Source organism: Hypanus sabinus, unplaced genomic scaffold (genome assembly GCF_030144855.1).
Source record: "Hypanus sabinus isolate sHypSab1 unplaced genomic scaffold, sHypSab1.hap1 scaffold_2771, whole genome shotgun sequence".
NCBI classification, from domain to species: domain Eukaryota; kingdom Metazoa; phylum Chordata; class Chondrichthyes; order Myliobatiformes; family Dasyatidae; genus Hypanus; species Hypanus sabinus.
This window is the reverse complement of record NW_026780908.1, coordinates 1-21,317: the sequence shown is the minus strand read 5'-3', so window position 1 is coordinate 21,317 and position 21,317 is coordinate 1. Positions and strand designations below refer to the sequence as shown.

The 21,317-nt window shown below is 57.7% G+C and overlaps 1 protein-coding gene across 1 annotated transcript; it reads right to left on the bottom strand.

Annotated features, from left to right (window-relative positions):
- Window positions 1-59: 59 nt before the first annotated feature.
- On the bottom strand, window positions 60-21,230 carry LOC132388202 (calcium-binding protein 2-like). The gene is made up of 4 exons (XM_059960554.1): window positions 20,976-21,230; window positions 12,194-12,303; window positions 7,118-7,265; window positions 60-426 (listed from the first exon to the last, which is right to left on the bottom strand). Exons 1-4 carry the CDS (start codon window positions 21,199-21,201, stop codon window positions 398-400), a joined length of 513 nt encoding a protein of 170 aa, XP_059816537.1. The 5' UTR covers window positions 21,202-21,230; the 3' UTR covers window positions 60-397.
- Between the last annotated feature and the right edge of the window lie 87 nt (window positions 21,231-21,317).

Sequence of the window (21,317 nt, the reverse complement as noted above, 5' to 3'; positions counted from 1 at the left end):
CTCTCCCTCACTACCCTCCCTATCCCTCACACACCTCCCTCTCCCTCGCAACCCTCCCACTCCACACACCTCCATCTCCCTTGCAACACTCCCTGTCCCTCACTACCCTCTCGCTCCACCACAACCCTCCCTCCTGCTCACAACCTCACACCCTTCCCTCTGCCTCACACGCCCATCTTCCCCGACCCTCTCAGCCCTCCCCTCACTCTCTCTCTGTTTTCCCTCCTCTATCCTCTTGTCTCCCACTCCCCCCCTCTCTCACACACAGACACAGAGATTTTGTGAGTAATTTATTTTCAGTGTGACCAGGTACAGTTCCTACGGGGGTGGGGGGGGGTCGGGTGTGCGTTTCCGATGCTCCTCTCCCTCCGCTTCCCGCTGACCGCTGACCAAAGGACTAACGAACAGACAGCATCATCACAAACTCTGTCGGACAGAAAAAATAAGTTTGTTACACCGAGAAAAGAGCAATGAAGGCTCCATACAGGACGGTGAGGAGGGAGATTCACTCTGTGTCTGACCCCGGGAGTGAGTGATCGGACGGTGTGGAGGGAGATTCACTCTGTGTCTGACCCCGGGAGTGTCTGATAGGACAGTGTGGAGGGAGATTCACTCCGTGTCTGACCCCGGGAGTGTGTGATGGGACGGTGTGGAGGGAGTTTCACTCTGTGTCTGACCCCGGGAGTGTGTGATGGGACGGTGAGGAGGGAGATTCACTCTGTGTCTGACCCCGGGAGTGTGTGATGGGACGGTGTGGAGGGAGATTCACTCTGTGTCTGACCCCGGGAGTGTGTGATGGGACGGTGTGGAGGGAGATTCACTCTGTGTCTGACCCCGGGAGTGTGTGATGGGACGGTGTGGAGGGAGATTCATTGTGTGTCTGACCCCGGGAGTGTGTGATGGGACGGTGTGGAGGGAGATTCACTCTGTGTCTGACCCCAGGAGTGTGTGATGGGACGGTGTGGAGGGAGATTCACTCTGTGTCTGACCCCGGGAGTGTGTGATGGGACGGTGTGGAGGGAGAGTCACTCTGTGTCTGACCCCGGGAGTATGTGATGGGACGGTGTGGAGGGAGATTCACTCTGTGTCTGACCCCGGGAGTGTGTGATGGGACGGTGTGGAGGGAGATTCACTCTGTGTCTGACCCCGGGAGTGTGTGATGGGACGGTGTGGAGGGAGATTCACTCTGTGTCTGACCCCGGGAGTGTGTGATGGGACGGTGTGGAGGGAGATTCATTGTGTGTCTGACCCCGGGAGTGTGTGATGGGACGGTGTGGAGGGAGATTCACTCTGTGTCTGACCCCAGGAGTGTGTGATGGGACGGTGTGGAGGGAGATTCACTCTGTGTCTGACCCCGGGAGTGTGTGATGGGACGGTGTGGAGGGAGAGTCACTCTGTGTCTGACCCCGGGAGTATGTGATGGGACGGTGTGGAGGGAGATTCACTCTGTGTCTGACCCCGGGATTGTGTGATGGGACGGTGTGGAGGGAGATTCACTCTGTGTCTGACCCCGGGAGTGTGTGATGGGACAGTGTGGAGGGAGTTTCACTCTGTGTCTGACCCCGGGAGTGTGTGATGGGACGGTGTGGAGGGAGATTCACTCTGTGTCTGACCCCGGGAGTGTGTGATGGGACGGTGTGGAGGGAGATTCACTCTGTGTCTGACCCCGGGAGTGTGTGATGGGACGGTGTGGAGGGAGATTCACTCTGTGTCTGACCCCGGGAGTGTGTGATGGGACGGTGTGGAGGGAGATTTACTCTGTGTCTGACCCCGGGAGTGTGTGATGGGACGGTGTGGAGGAAGATTCACTCCGTGTCTGACACCGGGAGGGTGTGATGGGACGGTGTGGAGGGAGATTCACTCCGTGTGTGACCCCGGGATTGTGTGATGGGACGGTGTGGAGGGAGATTCACTCTGTGTCTGACCCCGGGAGTGTGTGATGGGACAGTGTGGAGGGAGTTTCACTCTGTGACTGACCCCGGGAGTGTGTGATGGGACAGTGTGGAGGGAGTTTCACTCTGTGTCTGACCCCGGGAGTGTGTGATGGGACGGTGTGGAGGGAGATTCACTCTGTGTCTGACCCCGGGAGTGTGTGATGGGACGGTGTGGAGGGAGATTCACTCTGTGTCTGACCCCGGGAGTGTGTGATGGGACGGTGTGGAGGGAGACTCACTCTGTGTCCAACCCCAGGAGTGTGTGATGGGACGGTGTGGAGGGAGATTCACTCTGTGTCTGACCCAGGGAGTACGTGATGGGACGGTGTGGAGGGAGATTCACTCTGTCTCTGACCCCGGGAGTGTGTGATGGGACGGTGTGGAGGAAGATTCAGTCTGTGTCTGACCCCGGGAGTGTGATGGGACGGTGTAAGGGAGATTCACTCTGTGTCTGACCCCCGGAGAGTGTGATGGGACGGTGCGGAGGGAGATTCACTCAGTGTCTGACCCCGGGAGTGTATGATGGGACGGTGTGGAGGAAGATTCACTCTGTGTCTGACCCCGGGAGTGTGTGATGGGACGGTGTGGAGGGAGATTCACTCTGTGTCTGACCCCGGGAGTGTATGATGGGACGGTGTGGAGGAAGATTCACTCTGTGTCCGACCCCGTGAGTGTGTGCCAAAGTATCAAAAGCTCTCTTTACAACCCTATCTACTTGTGACGGCACTTTTAGGGAATTATGTATCTGTACTCCCAGATCCCTCTGTTCTACTGCCCCCCTCACTGTCCTACCATTTACATTGTATGTTCTGACAGACAGACATACTTTATTGATCCCGAGGGAAACTGGGTTTCGTTACAGTCGCACCAACCAAGAATAGTGAAGAAATATAGCGATATAAAACCATAAGTAATTAAATAATAATAAGTTAACCATGCCAAGTGGAAATAAGTCCAGGACCAGCCTATTGGCTCAGGGTGTCTGACACTCCGAGGGAGGAGTTGTAAAGTTTGAGGGCCACGGGCAGGAATGACTTCCTATGACGCTCAGTGTTACATCTCGGTGGAGTGAGTCTCTGGCTGAATGTACTCCTGTGCCTAACCAGTACATTATGGAGTGGATGGGAGTCATTGTCCAAGATGGCATGCAACTTGGACAGCATCCTCTTTTCAGACGCCACCGTCAGAGAGTCCAGTTCCACCCCCACAACGTCACTGGCCTTACGAATGAGTTTGTTGATTCTGTTGGTGTCCGCTACCCTCAGCCTGCTGCCCCAGCACACAACAGCAAACACGATAGCACTGGCCATCGCAGACTGGTAGAACATCCTCGGCATCGTCCGGCAGATGTTAAAGGACCTCAGTCTCCTCGGGAAGTAGAGACGGCTCTGACCCTTCTTGTAGACAGCCTCAGTGTTCTTTGCAAGTCACAACGAGTGGGAACAATGGGAGCCCTGTCTGGTTCCCTGCTGGGGACGAGTGGAGTTCCTCAGGGGCCAGTGTTGGGGCCAATTCACGGATGAGGGAACTGATGGCTTTGTGGATGCTGCGAGGAGAGGCGGAGGGACAAGTGGTTCTGAGGGAGGGGGGGGTCCTGCAGAGGGACTCCGACGGACAAGGGGAACAGGCAAAGAAGGGAACGCAGGGTACGGTCACGGCCGGAGGAAGAGAGTAGACGGTTGTTCCACGCGGGGAGAGAATTCAGAAACCCGAGCTCCAGAGGGGCTTGGGACTCCCTAAAGGCTGACTTGCAGTTCGAGTCGGTGTTGAGAAGGCAAATGCCGTGGGAGCTTCTGTTTCGAGAGGAAAGCAAGGACGAAATGTCAAGGATTTACAAAGCACTGGTGGAGCCTCACTCGCCAGCAGTCTTCACTGAGAAAGGATGTGCTGAAACTGCAGAGGGTACAGAGGAGGTTCACAAGGACGATTCTGGGAGTGAAAGGGCTAACGTACGAGGGCTCTGGGTCTGGACTCGCTGGAGTTCAGAAGAATTGGGGGACGGGGAATCGTGTCGAAACCGCTCGAAGGTTGAAAGGCCTCGATAGAGTGGATGTGGAGAGGATGTTTCCTGTAGTGGGGGAGTCTAGGACCAGAGGACACAGATAGAGTGGATGTGGAGAGGATGTTTCCTGTAGTGGCGGAGTCTAAGACCAGAGGACACAGATAGAGTGGATGTGGAGAGGATGTTTCCTATAGTGGGGGAGTCTAGGACCAGAGGACACAGAGTGGATGTGGAGAGGATGTTTCCTATAGTGGGGGAGTCTAGGACCAGAGGACACAGAGTGGATGTGGAGAGGATGTTTCCTATAGTGGGGGAGTCTAGGACCAGAGGACACAGAGTGGATGTGGAGAGGATGTTTCCTATAGTGGGGGAGTCTAGGACCAGAGGACACAGATAGAGTGGATGTGGAGAGGATGTTTCCTATAGTGGGGGAGTCTAGGACCAGAGGACACAGATAGAGTTAATGTGGAGAGGATGTTTCCTATAGTGGGGGAGTCTAGGACCAGAGGACACAGATAGAGTGGATGTGGAGAGGATGTTTCCTATAGTGGGGGAGTCTAGGACCAGAGGACACAGATAGAGTGGATGTGGAGAGGATGTTTCCTGTAGTGGGGGAGTCTAGGAACAGAGGACACAGATAGAGTGGATGTGGAGAGAATGTTTCCTGTAGTGGGGGAGTCTAGGACCAGAGGACACAGAGAGAGTGGATGTGGAGAAGATGTTTCCTATAGTGGGGGAGTCTAGGACCAGAGGACACAGATAGAGTGGATGTGGAGAGGATGTTTCCTATAGTGGGGGAGTCTAGGACCAGAGGACACAGATAGAGTGGATGTGGAGAGGATGTTTCCTATAGTGGGGGAGTCTAGGACCAGAGGACACAGATAGAGTGGATGTGGAGAGGATGTTTCCTATGTGGGGGAGTCTAGGACCAGAGAACACAGATAGAGTGGATGTGGAGAGGATGTTCCCTATAGTGGAGGAGTCTAGGACCAGAGGACACAGAGAGTGTGGATGTGGAGAGGATGTTTCCTGTAGTGGGGGAGTCTATGACCAGAGGACACAGATAGAGTGGATGTGGAGAGGATGTTTCCTATAGTGGGGGAGTCTAGGACCAGAGGACACAGATAGAGTGGATGTGAAGAGGATGTTTCCTGTAGTGGGGGAGTCTAGGACCAGGGGACTCAGAGTGGATGTTTAAGGCAGAGGTTGATAGATTCCTGTTCAGTCAGGGTGTGAAGGGATATGAGGAGGAGTTAGGAGATTGGGATCGAGGGGGAAACGGATCAGCCGTGACCAGATGTGGGCCGATCCTGCTCCCTGTTTCCTATGGCCTCATCGCCTTCCCCTTTATCCCACAGTCCACTCTCCGCCCCTATCAGATTCCTTCCGCTCCAGCCCTCGACCTCTCCCACCCACCCGGCCTCCAAGCGATCCGTCCTCGCTTCTCTAAACCCCAGCCAGCCCTTAAATTTCTTCCCAGTTCATTTGCAGTCTCGTGGAAGGGACTGGGCCGGGAACATCCTCTTTCACGGACGCTGTCCGGCCTGCGGGGTTCCTCCAGTCCGTTTTGCCCGTGTACTTCACTTCCTGGATATTTGCCGGCCAGCCTGTGCTCGAATGCCAGCCGAATATTGTTTTATTTGCTAAGATGAGGTCTGATGTTGTGGTAGGGAGGCCATTTTGTCTGGCGGCCATTGCTGAGGCCTGCACGTCATCCTCGGAGATCGGCCGCCATCTAGTGGCCGGACCGCAGATTTACAGCTCGGCACCCGAGAGTCACTTTGCCCAGAAAACTGGCCAGAGCAACAGAGATCTCTCTCTCCACTACTTACCCGATGACCTGGCAGTGTAGGGGGAACCTCACTCTGTGTCCAACCCCGGGAGTGTGTGATGGGACGGTGTGGGGGGAGATTCACTCTGTGTCTGACCCCGGGAGTGTGTGATGGGACGGTGTGGGGGGAGATTCACTCTGTGTCCAACCCCGGGAGTGTGTGATGGGACGGTGCGGAGGGAGCTTCACTCTGTGTCTGACCCCGGGAAAGTGTGATGGGACGGTGTGGAGGGAGAGTCACTCTGTGTCTCACCCCGGGAGTGTGTGATGGGACTGTGAGGAGGGAGATTCACTCTGTGCCTGACCCCGGGAGTGTGTGATGGTACGGTGTGGAGGGAGATTCACTCTGTGTCTGACCCCGGGAGTGTGTGATGGGACGGTGTGGAGGGAGATTCACTCTGTGTCTGACCCCGGGAGTACGTGATGGGACAGTGTGGAGGGAAATTCACTCTGTGTTTGACCCCGGCAGTGTGTGATGGGATTGTGAGGAGGGAGTTTCACTCTGTGTCTGACCCTGGGAGGGTGCGATGGGACAGTGAGGAGGGAGATTCACTCTGTGTCTGACCCCGGGAGTGTGTGATGGGATGGTGAGGAGGGAGATTCACTCTGTATTTGACCCTGGGAGTGTGTGATGGGACGGTGTGGAGGGAGATTCACTCTGTGTCTGACCCCGGGAGTGTGTGATGGGACGGTGAGGAGGGAGATTCACTCTGTGTCTGACCCTGGGAGTGTGTGAGGGGACGGTGTGGGGGTAGATTCACTCTGTGTCTGACCCCGGGAGTGTGTGATGGGACGGAGTGGAGGGAGATTGTGTTTCACCCCGGGAGTGTATGATGGTACGGTGTGGAGGGAGATTCACTCTGTGTCTGACCCTGGGAGTGTGTGATGGGACGGTGTGGAGGGAGATTCACTCTGTGTCTGACCCCGGGAGTACGTGATGGGACAGTGTGGAGGGAGATTCACTCTGTGTTTGACCCCGGCAGTGTGTGATGGGATTGTGAGGAGGGAGTTTCACTCTGTGTCTGACCCTGGGAGGGTGTGATGGGACAGTGAGGAGGGAGATTCACTCTGTGTCTGACCCCGGGAGTGTGTGATGGGACGGTGTGGAGGGAGATTCACTCTGTGTCTGACTCCGGGAGAGTGTGATGGGACGGTGTGGAGGGAGATTCACTCTGTGTCTGACCCCGGGAGTGTGTGATGGGACGGTGTGGAGGGAGATTCACTCTGTGTCTGACCCCGGGAGTGTGTGATGGGACGGTGTGGAGGGAGATTCACTCTGTGTCTGACCCCGGGAGTGTGTGATGGGACGGTGTGGAGGGAGATTCACTGTGTGATGGGACTGTATCATACCATCAAAATCAACTCGCCCGTCCCCGTTCAGGTCGATGTCCCGGAGAACCTCCTGAATTTCCTCCTTGGTTAACTTTTCTCCCAGGATCTGGGTTACCGCGTACTCCAGCTCTGAGGTGCACAGTGTCCCATCGCCGTTCCGGTCCAGCTGAGGGAGACCACAAGACCAGAGCACAATTATTCCCCCAGCCCATCGAGAGTGTTCCACCTTCCCAGCATGTTCTCCCTCTCAAACCCACTCTCCTGCCTTGTCCACGTGACTATCAAAAAGCTCTTTTAATGTGCCTCATCAAAGTCCTAGACTCCCCCACTACAGGAAACATACCCTCCACATCCACTCTATCTGTGTCCTCTGGTCCTAGACTCCCCCACTACAGGAAACATCCTCTCCACATCCACTCTATCTGTGTCCTCTGGTCCTAGTCTCCCCCACTACAGGAAACATCCTCTCCACATCCACTCTATCTGTGTCCTCTGCTCCTAGACTCCCCCACGATTGGAAACATCCTCTCCACATCCACTCTGTCTGTGTCCTCTGGTCCTAGACTCCCCCACTATAGGAAACATCCTCTCCACATCCACTCTGTCTGTGTCCTCTGGCCCTAGACTCCCCCACTACAGGAAACATCCTCTCCACATCCACTCTATCTGTGTCCTCTGGTCCTAGACTCCCCCACTTCAGGAAACATCCTCTCCACATCCACTCTATCTGTGTCCTCTGGTCCTAGACTCCCCCACTATAGGAAACATCCTCTCCACATCCATTCTATCTGTGTCCTCTGGTCCTAGACTCCCCCACTACAGTCAACATCCTCTGCACAATCAGTTTCTAATCCTTTCAATGTTTCGAAGGTTTCGGTGATATGCTCTTCTGAACTCCAGCCAATGGAATCGCTCCCGATACATTAACCCTTTCATTCCCGGAATCTCGTATACCTCGCCAACGCCTGCAGTTGTTTCCTTCGCTGATGGTCCCAAAACCACTAAGAGTACTCTAAGTGCGTTAAGGCAAGAAGTGTTGTCACAGGGGTCACAGTTTAAGGATAAAGGTGAGTGGGCAAGTTCATGGCAGATGCAGTTTAATCTGGATAAACGAGTGTACCCACTTTGGTGGCAAGAACAGGAAAACAGATTATTATCTGAACGGTGGCTAATTAGGAAAAGGGGAGATGCAACGAGACCTGGGTGTCATTGTACACCAGTCATTGAAGGTGGGCATGCAGGTACAGCAGGCTGTGAAAAAGACAAATGGTATGTTGGCATTCATAGCAAAAGGATTTGAGTACAGGAGCAGGGAGGTTCTACTGCAGTTGTACAAGGCCTTGGTGAGACCGCACCTCGAGTATTGTGTGCAGTTCTGGTCCCCTAATCTGAGGAAAGACATTCTTGCCATAGAGTGAGTACAGAGAAGGTTCACCAGATTGATTCCTGGGATGGCAGGACTTTCGTATGAAGAAAGACTGGATCGACTAGGATTATACTGACTGGAATTTAGAGGATTGAGGGGGGATCTTATTGAAATGTGTAAAATTCTAAAGGGATTGGACAGGCTAGATGCAGGAAGATTGTTCCCGATGTTGGGGAAGTCCAGAACGAGGGGTCACAGTTTAAGGATAAAGGGGAAGCCTTTTAGGACCAAGATGAAGAGAAACTTCTTCACACAGAGAGTGGTGAATCTGTGGAATTCTCTGCCACAGGAAACAGTTGAGGCCGGTTCATTGGCGATATTTAAGAGGGAGTTAGATATGGCCCTTGTGGCTAAAGGGATCGGGGTATGGAGAGAAAGCAGGTACAGGGTTCTGAGTCGGATGATCAGCCATGATCATACTGAATGGCGGTGCAGGCTCGAAGGGCCGAATGGCCTACTCCTGCACCTATTTTCTATGTTAGCATTGTTGATTTGGGAGAATTGTGCAGCAGAGAGTGAGAGAGGCTGGTGGGGGGGAAGGTGGGGGAGAGAGGGTGATGTGAGGGCCAGAGAGACTGTGGGGGAGAGAGGCTGGGGGAGTTAGACACTGAGGGGGTGAGAGGGAGATTGGGGGAGAGAGGCTGGGGGAGTTAGACACTGGGGGGTGAGAGGGAGACTGGGGGAGAGAGGCTGGGGGAGTTAGACACTGGGGGGTGAGAGGGAGACTGGGGGAGAGAGGCTGGGGGAGTTAGACACTGGGGGGGTGAGAGGGAGACTGGGGGAGAGAGGCTGGGGGAGTTAGACACTGGGGGGGTGAGAGGGAGACTGGGGAGAGAGGCTGGGGGAGTTAGTCACTGGGGGGGTGAGAGGGAGACTGGGGGAGAGAGGCTGGGGGAGTTAGACACTGGGGGGTTAGAGGGAGACTGGGGAAGAGAGGCTGGGGGAGTTAGACACTGGGGGGTTAGAGGGAGACTGGGGGTGAGAGGGCAAAGTGAGGGCCAGAGAGACTGTGGGGGAGAGAGGCTGGGGGAGTTAGACACTGGGGGAGAGAGGCTGGGGGAGTTAGACACTGGGGGGTGAGAGGGAGACTGGGGGAGAGAGGCTGGGGGAGTTAGACACTGGGGGGTGAGAGGGAGACTGGGGAGAGAGGCTGGGGGAGTTAGACACTGGGGGGGGTGAGAGGGAGACTGGGGGAGAGAGGCTGGGGGAGTTAGACACTGGGGGGGTGAGAGGGAGACTGGGGAGAGAGGCTGGGGGAGTTAGTCACTGGGGGGGTGAGAGGGAGGACTGGGGGAGAGAGGCTGGGGGAGTTAGACACTGGGGGGTTAGAGGGAGACTGGGGAAGAGAGGCTGGGGGAGTTAGACACTGGGGGGTTAGAGGGAGACTGGGGGTGAGAGGGCAAAGTGAGGGCCAGAGAGACTGTGGGGGAGAAGAGGCTGGGGGAGTTAGACACGGGGGTGAGAGGGAGACTGGGGGAGAGAGGCTGGGGGAGTTAGACACTGGGGGGGGTGAGAGGGAGACTGGGGGAGAGAGGCTGGGGGAGTTAGACACTGGGGGGTGAGAGGGAGACTGGGGGAGTTAGACACTGGAGGGGTGAGAGGGAGACTGGGGAGAGAGGCTGGGGGAGTTAGTCACTGGGGGGTGAGAGGGAGACTGGGGGAGAGAGGCTGGGGGAGTTAGACACTGGGGGGTTAGAGGGAGACTGGGGAAGAGAGGCTGGGGGAGTTAGACACTGGGGGGTTAGAGGGAGACTGGGGGTGAGAGGGCAAAGTGAGGGCCAGAGAGACTGTGGGGGAGGAGGCTGGGGGAGTTAGACACGGGGGTGAGAGGGAGACTGGGGGAGAGAGGCTGGGGGAGTTAGACACTGGGGGGGTGAGAGGGAGACTGGGGGAGAGAGGCTGGGGGAGTTAGACACTGGGGGGGTGAGAGGGAGACTGGGGGAGAGAGGCTGGGGGAGTTAGACACTGGGGGGGTGAGAGGGAGACTGGGGAGAGAGGCTGGGGGAGTTAGACACTGGGGGGTGAGAGGGAGACTGGGGGAGAGAGGCTGGGGAGTTAGACACTGGGGGGTTAGAGGGAGACTGGGGGTGAGAGGGCAAAGTGAGGGCCAGAGAGACTGGGGGGTGAGAGGCTGGGGGAGTTAGACACTGGGGGGGTGAGAGGGAGACTGGGGGGTGAGAGGCTGGGGGAGTTAGACACTGTGGGGGTGAGAGGCTGGGGGAGTTAGACACTGGGGGGGTGAGAGGGAGACTGGGGGGTGAGAGGCTGGGGGAGTTAGACACGGGGGTGAGAGGGAGACTGGGTGAGAGGGCAAAGTGAGGGCCAGAGAGACTGGGGGGTGAGAGGCTGGGGGAGTTAGACACTGGGGGTGAGAGGGAGACTGGGGGTGAGAGGCTGGGGGAGTTAGACACTGTGGGGTGAGAGGGAGACTGGGGGGTGAGAGGCTGGGGGAGTTAGACACTGTGGGGTGAGAGGGAGACTGTGGGAGAGAGGCTGGGGGAGTTAGACACTGGGGGGTGAGAGGGAGACTGGGGGAGAGAGGCTGGGGGAGTTAGACACTGGGGGGTGAGAGGGAGACTGGGGGAGAGAGGCTGGGGGAGTTAGACACTGGGGGGTGAGAGGGAGACTGGGGGAGAGAGGCTGGGGGAGTTAGACACTGGGGGGTGAGAGGGAGACTGGGGGAGAGAGGCTGGGGGAGTTAGACACTGGGGGGTGAGAGGGAGACTGGGGGAGAGAGGCTAGGGGAGTTAGACTGGGGGGTGAGAGGGAGACTGGGGGAGAGAGGCTGGGGGAGTTAGACACTGGTGGGTTAGAGGGAGACTGGGGGAGAGAGGCTGGGGGAGTTAGACACTGGGGGGGTGAGAGGGAGACTGGGGGAGAGAGGCTGGGGGAGTTAGACACTGGGGGGTGAGAGGGAGACTGGGGGAGAGAGGCTGGGGGAGTTAGACACTGGGGGGTGAGAGTGGGGGAGAGAGGCTGGGGGAGTTAGACACGGGGGGGTGAGAGGGAGACGGGGAGAGAGGCTGCGGGAGTTAGACACTGGGGGGGTGAGAGGGAGACTGGGGGAGAGAGGCTGGGGGAGTGAGACACTGGGGGGTGAGAGGGAGACTGGGGGAGAGAGGATGGGGGAGTTAGACACTGGGGGGGTGAGAGGGAGACGGGGAGAGAGGCTGGGGGAGTTAGACACTGGGGGGGTGAGAGGGAGACTGGGGGAGAGAGGCTGGGGGAGTTAGACACTGGGGGGTGAGAGGGAGACTGGGGGAGAGAGGATGGGGGAGTTAGACACTGGGGGGGTGAGAGGGAGACTGGGGGAGAGAGGCTGGGGGAGTTAGACACTGGGGGGTGAGAGGGAGACTGGGGGAGAGAGGCTGGGGGAGTTAGACACTGGGGGGTGAGAGGGAGACTGGGGGAGAGAGGCTGGGGGAGTTAGACACTGGGGCGGTGAGAGGGAGACTGGGGGTGAAAGGGCAAAGTGTGGGCCAGAGAGACTGGGGGGTGAGAGGCTGGGGGAGTTAGACACGGGTGGGGGTGAGAAGGAGACTGGACTGCCTGGGGAGAGAGGAGAAGTGATGGGGGGGCGTGGGGCAGAGATTGGAGGAGAGAGGAGGGGAGGCGAAGCGGAGGGGCGAGGTGACAGAGAGGACGGGCCTCTCCCAGAGATCACAAACCTCTTTAAAAGCATATTTCAACTCCTTCACTCCCACCATCTGCGCAGTCTCCTTCAGCAGCCTCGGGGCCATAAGGTCCACGAAATCGTCAAGGTTGACCCTCCCGCCAACTGTGTCCGGGACAGAGGGGAGCAGTTACACGCGGCGAGGGCCCGCGGGGGGAGATTCACTCCGTGTCTGACCCCGGGAGTGTGTGATGGGACGGAGTGGAGGGAGATTCACTCTGTGTCTGACCCCAGGAGTGTGTGATGGGATGGTGTGGAGGGAGATTCACTCTGTATTTGACCCCGGGAGTGTGTGATGGGACGGTGTGGAGGGAGATTCACTCTGTGTCTGACCCCGGGAGTGTGTGATGGGACGGTGTGGAGGGACATTCACTCTGTGTCTGACCCCGGGAGTGTGTGATGGGACGGTGTGGAGGGAGATTCACTCTGTGTCTGACCCCGGGAGTGTGTGATGGGACGATGTGGAGGGAGATTCACTCTGTGTCTGACCCCGGGAGTGTGTGATGGGACAGTGTGGAGGGAGTTTCACTCTGTGACTGACCCCGGGAGTGTGTGATGGGACGGTGAGGAGGGAGATTCACTCTGTGTCTGACCCCGGGAGTGTGTGATGAGACGGTGTGGAGAGAGATTCACTCTGTGTCTGACCCCGGGAGTGTGTGATGGGACGGTGTGGAGGGGGATTCACTCTGTGTCTGACCCCGGGAGTGTGTGATGGGACGGTGAGGAGGGAGATTCGCTCTGTGTCTGACACCGGGAGTGTGTGATGGGACGGTGAGGAGGGAGATTCACTCTGTGTCTGACCCCTGGAGTGTGTGATGGGACGGTGAGGAGGGAGATTCACTCTGTATTTGACCCCAGGAGTGTGTGATGGGACGGTGTGGAGGGAGATTCACTCTGTGTCTGACCCCGGAAGTGTGTGATGGGACGGTGTGGAGGGAGGTTCACTCTGTGTCTGACCCCTGGAGTGTGTGATGGGACGGTGTGGAGGGAGATTCACTCTGTGTCTGACCCCGGGAGTGTGTGATGGGACGGTGTGGAGAGAGATTCACTCTGTGTCTGACCCCGGGAGTGTGTGAAGGGACGGTGTGGAGGGAGGTTCACTCTGTGTCTGACCCCGGGAGTGTGTGATGGGACGGTGTGGAGAGAGATTCACTCTGTGTCTGACCCCGGGAGTGTGTGATGGGACGGTGTGGAGGGTGATTCACTCTGTGTCTGACCCCGGGAGTGTGTGAATGGACGGTGTGGAGGGAGATTCACTCTGTGTCTGACCCCGGGAGTGTGTGATGGGACGGTGTGGAGGGTGATTCACTCTGTGTCTGACCCCAGGAGTGTGTGATGGGACGGTGCGGAGGGAGATTCACTCTGTGTCTGACCCCGGGAGTGTGTGATGGGACGGTGCGGAGGGAGATTCACTCTGTGCCTGACCCCGGGAGTGTGTGATGGGACGGTGTGGAGGGAGATTCACTCTGTATTTGACCCCGGGAGTGTGTGATGGGACAGTGTGGAGGGAGTTTCACTCTGTGTCTGACCCCGTGAGTGTGTGATGGGACGGTGTGGAGGGAGATTCACTCTGTGTCTGACCCCGGGAGTGTGTGATGGGACGGTGTGGAGGGAGATTCACTCTGTGTCTGACCCCGGGAGTATGTGATGGGACGGTGTGGAGGGAGTTTCACTCTGTGTCTGACCCCGGGAGTATGTGATGGGACGGTGTGGAGGGAGATTCACTCTGTGTCTGACCCCGGGAGTGTGTGATGGGACGGTGTGGAGGGAGATTCACTCTGTGTCTGACCCCGGGAGTGTGTGATGGGACGGTGTGGAGGGAGATTCACTTTGGGTCTGACCCCGGGAGTGTGTGATGGGACGGTGAGGAGGGAGATTCACTCTGTGTCCGACCCGGGAGAGTGTGATGGGACGGTGAGGAGGGAGATTCACTCTGTGTCTGACCCCGGGAGTGTGTGATGGGACGGTGTGGAGAGAGATTCACTCTGTGTCTGACCCCGGGAGTGTGTGAAGGGACGGTGTGGAGGGAGGTTCACTCTGTGTCTGACCCCGGGAGTGTGTGATGGGACGGTGTGGAGAGAGATTCACTCTGTGTCTGACCCCGGGAGTGTGTGATGGGACGGTGTGGAGGGTGATTCACTCTGTGTCTGACCCCGGGAGTGTGTGATGGGACGGTGTGGAGGGAGATTCACTCTGTGTCTGACCCCGGGAGTGTGTGATGGGACGGTGTGGAGAGAGATTCACTCTGTGTCTGACCCCGGGAGTGTGTGATGGGACGGTGTGGAGGGTGATTCACTCTGTGTCTGACCCCGGGAGTGTGTGATGGGACGGTGCGGAGGGAGATTCACTCTGTGTCTGACCCCGGGAGTGTGTGATGGGACGGTGTGGAGGGAGATTCACTCTGTATTTGACCCCGGGAGTGTGTGATGGGACAGTGTGGAGGGAGTTTCACTCTGTGTCTGACCCCGTGAGTGTGTGATGGGACGGTGTGGAGGGAGATTCACTCTGTGTCTGACCCCGGGAGTGTGTGATTTGACGGTGTGGAGGGAGATTCACTCTGTGTCTGACTCCGGGAGTATGTGATGGGACGGTGTGGAGGGAGTTTCACTCTGTGTCTGACCCCGGGAGTATGTGATGGGACGGTGTGGAGGGAGATTCACTCTGTGTCTGACCCCGGGAGTGTGTGATGGGACGGTGTGGAGGGAGATTCACTCTGTGTCTGACCCCGGGAGTGTGTGATGGGACGGTGTGGAGGGAGATTCACTTTGGGTCTGACCCCGGGAGTGTGTGATGGGACGGTGAGGAGGGAGATTCACTCTGTGTCCGACCCCGGGAGAGTGTGATGGGACGGTGAGGAGGGAGATTCACTCTGTATTTGACCCCGGGAGTGTGTGATGGGACGGTGTGGAGGGAGATTCACTCTGTGTCTGACCCCGGGAGTGTGTGATGGGACGGTGTGGAGAGAGATTCACTCTGTGTCTGACCCCGGGAGTGTGTGATGGGACGGTGTGGAGGGTGATTCACTCTGTGTCTGACCCCGGGAGTGTGTGATGGGACGGTGCGGAGGGAGATTCACTCTGTGTCTGACCCCGGGAGTGTGTGATGGGACGGTGTGGAGGGAGATTCACTCTGTATTTGACCACGGGAGTGTGTGATGGGACAGTGTGGAGGGAGTTTCACTCTGTGTCTGACCCCGGGAGTGTGTGATGGGACGGTGTGGAGGGAGATTCACTCTGTGTCTGACCCCGGGAGTGTGTGATGGGACGGTGTGGAGGGAGATTCACTCTGTGTCTGACCCCGGGAGTGTGTGAGGGGACGGTGTGGAGGGAGATTCACTCTGTGTCTGACCCCGGGAGTGTGTGATGGGACGGTATGGAGAGAGATTCACTCTGTGTCTGACCCCGGGAGTGTGTGATGGGACGGTGTGGAGGGAGATTCACTCTGTATTTGACCCCGGGAGTGTGTGATGGGACGGTGTGGAGGGAGATTCACTCCGTGTCCAACCCCGGGAGTGTGTGATAGGACAGTGTGGAGGGAGATTCACTCTGTGTCTGACCCCGGGAGTTTGTGATGGGACGGTGCGGAGGGAGATTCACTCTGTGTCTGACCCCGGGAGTGTGTGATGGGACGGTGCGGAGTGAGATTCACTCTGTGTCTGACCCCGGGAGTGTGTGAGGGGACGGTGTGGAGGGTGATTCACTCTGTGTCTGACCCCGGGAGTGTGTGATGGGACGGTATGGAGAGAGATTCACTCTGTGTCTGACCCCGGGAGTGTGTGATGGGACGGTGTGGAGGGAGATTCACTCTGTATTTGACCCCGGGAGTGTGTGATGGGACGGTGTGGAGGGAGATTCACTCAGTGTCCAACCCCAGGAGTGTGTGATAGGACAGTGTGGAGGGAGATTCACTCTGTGTCTGACCCCGGGAGTTTGTGATGGGACGGTGCGGAGGGAGATTCACTCTGTGTCTGACCCCGGGACTGTGTGATGGGACGGTGCGGAGGGAGATTCACTCTGTGTCTGACCACGGGAGTGTGTGATGGGACGGTGCGGAGTGAGATTCACTCTGTGTCTGACCCCGGGAGTGTGTGATGGGACGGTGTGGAGGGAGATTCACTCTGTGTCTGACCCCGGGAGTGTGTGATGGGACGGTGTGGAGGGAGATTCACTCTGTGTCTGACCCCGGGAGTGTGTGAGGGGACGGTGTGGAGGGAGATTCACTCTGTGTCTGACCCCGGGAGTGTGTGATGGGATGGTGTGGAGGGAGATTCACTCTTTGTCTGACCCCGGGAGTGTGTGATGGGACGGTGAGGAGGGAGATTCACTCTGTGTCCGACCCCTGGAGTGTGTGATGGGGCGGTGTGGAGGGAGATTCACTCTGTGTCTTACCCCGGGAGTGTGTGATGGGACGGTGTGGAGGGAGAGTCACTCTGCGTCTGACCCCGGGAGTGTGTGATGGGACGGTGTGGAGGGAGATTCACTCTGTGTCTGACCCCGGGAGTGTGTGATGGGACGGTGGGGAGGGAGATTCACTCTGTGTCTGACCCCGGGAGTGTGTGATGGGACGGTGCGGAGGGAGATTCACTCTGTGTCTGACCCCGGGAGTGTGTGATGGGACGGTGTGGAGGGAGATTCACTCTGTGTCTGACCCCGGGAGTGTGTGATGGGACGGTGTGGAGGGAGATTCACTCTTTGTCTGACCCCGGGAGTGTGTGATGGGACGGTGAGGAGGGAGATTCTCTCTGTGTCCGACCCCTGGAGTGTGTGATGGGACGGTGTGGAGGGAGATTCACTCTGTGTCTTACCCCGGGAGTGTGTGATGGGACGGTGTGGAGGGAGAGTCACTCTGTGTCTGACCCCGGGAGTGTGTGATGGGACGGTGTGGAGGGAGATTCACACTGTCTGACCCCGGGAGTGTGTGATGGGACGGTGTGGAGGGAGATTCACTCTGTGTCCGACCCCCGGAGTGTGTGATGGGACGGTGTGGAGGGAGATTCACTCTGTGTCTGACCCCGGGAGTGTGTGATGGGACGGTGTGGAGGGAGATTCACTCTGTGTCTGACCCCAGGAGTGTGTGATGGGACGGTGCGGAGGGAGATTCACTCTGTGTCTGACCCCTGGAGTGTATGATGGGACGGTGTGGAGGGAGATTCACTCTGTGTCTGACCCCGGGAGTGTGTGATGGTACATTGTGGATGGAGATTCACTCTGTGTCCAACCCCGGGAGTGTGTGATAGGACAGTGTGGAGGGAGATTCACTCTGTGTCCAACCCCGGGAGTGTGTGATAGGACAGTGTGGAGGGAGATTCACTCTGTGTCTGACCCCGGGAGTTTGTGATGGGACGGTGCGGAGGGAGATTCACTCTGTGTCTGACCCCGGGAGTTTGTGATGGGACGGTGCGGAGGGAGATTCACTCTGTGTCTGACCCCGGGAGTGTGTGATGGGACGGTGTGGAGGGAGATTCACTCTGTGTCCAACCCCGGGAGTGTGTGATAGGACAGTGTGGAGGGAGATTCACTCTGTGTCTGACCCCGGGAGTTTGTGATGGGACGGTGCGGAGGGAGATTCACTCTGTGTCTGACCCCGGGAGTTTGTGATGGGACGGTGCGGAGGGAGATTCACTCTGTGTCTGACCCCGGGAGTGTGTGATGGGACGGTGCGGAGGGAGATTCACTCTGTGTCTGACCACGGGAGTGTGTGATGGGACGGTGCGGAGTGAGATTCACTCTGTGTCTGACCCCGGGAGTGTGTGATGGGACGGTGTGGAGGGAGATTCACTCTGTGTCTGACCCCGGGAGTGTGTGAGGGGACGGTGTGGAGGGAGATTCACTCTGTGTCTGACCCTGGGAGTACGTGATGGGACGGTGTGGAGGGAGATTCACTCTTTGTCTGACCCCGGGAATGTGTGATGGGACGGTGAGGAGGGAGATTCACTCTGTGTCCGACCCCTGGAGTGTGTGATGGGACGGTGTGGAGGGAGATTCACTTTGTGTCTTACCCCGGGAGTGTGTGATGGGACGGTGTGGAGGGAGTGTCACTCTGTGTCTGACCCCGGGAGTGTGTGATGGGACGGTGTGGAGGGAGATTCACTCTGTGTCTGACCCCGGGAGTGTGTGATGGGACGGTGTGGAGAGAGATTCACTCTGTGTCTGACCCCGGGAGTGTGTGATGGGACGGTGTGGAGGGAGATTCACCCTGTGTCTGACCCCGGGAGTGTGTGATGGGACGGTGTGGAGAGAGATTCACTCTGTGTCTGACCCCGGGAGTGTGTGATGGGACGGTGTGGAGGGAGATTCACTCTGTGTCTGACCCCGGGGGTGTGTGATGGGACGGTGCGGAGGGAGATTCATTCTGTGTCTGACCCCGGGAGTGTGTGATGGGACGGTGTGGAGGGAGATTCACTCTGTGTCTGACCCCGGGAGTGTGTGATGGGACGGTGTGGAGGGAGATTCACTCTGTGTCTGACCCCGGGAGTGTGTGTTGGGACGGTGTGGAGGGAGATTCACTCTGTGTCTGTCCCCGGGAGTGTGTGATGGGACGGTGCGGAGGGAGATTCACTCTGTGTCTGACCCCGGGAGTGTGTGATGGGACGGTGTGGAGGGAGATTCACTCTGTGTCTGACCCCGGGAGTGTGTGATGGGACGGTGTGGAGGGAGATTCACTCTTTGTCTGACCCCGGGAGTGTGTGATGGGACGGTGAGGAGGGAGATTCTATCTGTGTCCGACCCCTGGAGTGTGTGATGTGACGGTGCGGAGGGAGATTCACTCTGTGTCTGACCCCGGGAGTTTGTGATGGGACGGTGCGGAGGGAGATTCACTCTGTGTCTGACCCTGGGAGTGTGTGATGGGACGGTGTGGAGGGAGATTCACTCTGTGTCTGACCCCGGGAGTGTGTGATGGGACGGTGTGGAGGGAGATTCACTCTGTGTCCAACCCCGGGAGTGTGTGATAGGACAGTGTGGAGGGAGATTCACTCTGTGTCTGACCCCGGGAGTTTGTGATGGGACGGTGCGGAGGGAGATTCACTCTGTGTCTGACCCCGGGAGTTTGTGATGGGACGGTGCGGAGGGAGATTCACTCTGTGTCTGACCCCGGGAGTGTGTGATGGGACGGTGCGGAGGGAGATTCACTCTGTGTCTGACCACGGGAGTGTGTGATGGGACGGTGCGGAGTGAGATTCACTCTGTGTCTGACCCCGGGAGTGTGTGATGGGACGGTGTGGAGGGAGATTCACTCTGTGTCTGACCCCGGGAGTGTGTGATTGGACGGTGTGGAGGGAGATTCACTCTGTGTCTGACCCCGGGAGTGTGTGAGGGGACGGTGTGGAGGGAGATTCACTCTGTGTCTGACCCCGGGAGTACGTGATGGGACGGTGTGGAGGGTGATTCACTCTTTGTCTGACCCCGGGAGTGTGTGATGGGACGGTGAGGAGGGAGATTCACTCTGTGTCCGACCCCTGGAGTGTGTGATGGGACGGTGTGGAGGGAGATTCACTCTGTGTCTTACCCCGGGAGTGTGTGATGGGACGGTGTGGAGGGAGTGTCACTCTGTGTCTGACCCCGAGAGTGTGTGATGGGACGGTGTGGAGGGAGATTCACTCTTTGTCTGACCCCGGGAGTGTGTGATGGGACGGTGTGGAGAGAGATTCACTCTGTGTCTGACCCCGGGAGTGTGTGATGGGACGGTGTGGAGCGAGATTCACCCTGTGTCTGACCCCGGGAGTGTGTGATGGGACGGTGTGGAGAGAGATTCACTCTGTGTCTGACCCCGGGAGTGTGTGATGGGACTGTGTGGAGGGAGATTCACTCTGTGTCTGACCCCGGGAGTGTGTGATGGGGCGGTGCGGAGGGAGATTCATTCTGTGTCTGACCCCGGGAGTGTGTGATGGGACGGTGTGGAGGGAGATTCACTCTGTGTCTGACCCCGGGAGTGTGTGTTGGGACGGTGTGGAGGGAGATTCACTCTGTGTCTGTCCCCGGGAGTGTGTGATGGGACGGTGCGGAGGGAGATTCACTCTGTGTCTGACCCCGGGAGTGTGTGATGGGACGGTGTGGAGGGAGATTCACTCTGTGTCTGACCCCGGGAGTGTGTGATGGGACGGTGTGGAGGGACATTCACTCTGTGTCTGACCCCGGGAGTGTGTGATGGGACGGTGAGGAGGGAGATTCTATCTGTGTCCGACCCCTGGAGTGTGTGATGGGACAGTGTGGAGGGAGATTCACTCTGTGTCTTACCCCGGTAGTGTGTGATGGGGCGGTGTGGAGGGAGAGTCACTCTGTGTCTCACCCCGGGAGTGTATGATGGGACGGTGTGGAGGGAGATTCACACTGTGTCTGACCCCGGGAGTGTGTGATGGGACGGTGTGGAGGGAGATTCACTCTGTGTCCGACCCCCGGAGTGTGTGATGGGACGGTGTGGAGGGAGATTCACTCTGTGTCTGACCCCGGGAGTGTGTGACGGGACGGAGGGGAGGGAGATTCACTCTGTGTCTGACCCCGGGAGTGTCTGATGGGACGGTGTGGAGGGAGATTCACTCTGTGTCTGACCCCGGGAGTGTGTGATGGGATGGTGTGGAGGGAGATTCACTCTGTGTTTCACACCGGGAGTGTGTGATGGGACGGTGAGGAGGGAGATTCACTCTGTGTCTGACCCCGGGAGTGTGTGATGGGACAGTGTGCAGGGAGATTCACTCTGTGTCTGACCCCAGGAGTGTTTGATGGGACGGTGCGGAGCAAGTGACGGGGGTGGGGTTGCTGGGTGGGGGGGGGGAGCCTTACATTTCATTTTAATTTGTTGGTTCATTTCGAGTAGTTCCATCTCGGTGGCCATGTATCCCATCGTCCTCATGCACTCCCCCAGATCCTTGTAACTGATGTAGCCGTCTCGGTCGCGGTCGAACTCGGTGAACGCCTCCGATATTTCTGTCGGGAGATGGCCGGGATTGTGATGAGGGAGTCCTGAGTTTACACAGCACTGGTCCCTCTGTAAACCGCGCTCTCCCATCGTCTGACTGACAGACAGATCCCGAGGGAAACTGGCGTTCCTTACGGTCGCACCAGCCAAGGATAGTGTAGAAATGTAGCAAAGTAAAACCCCAGCTTCATCCCACCCCCTCCTGT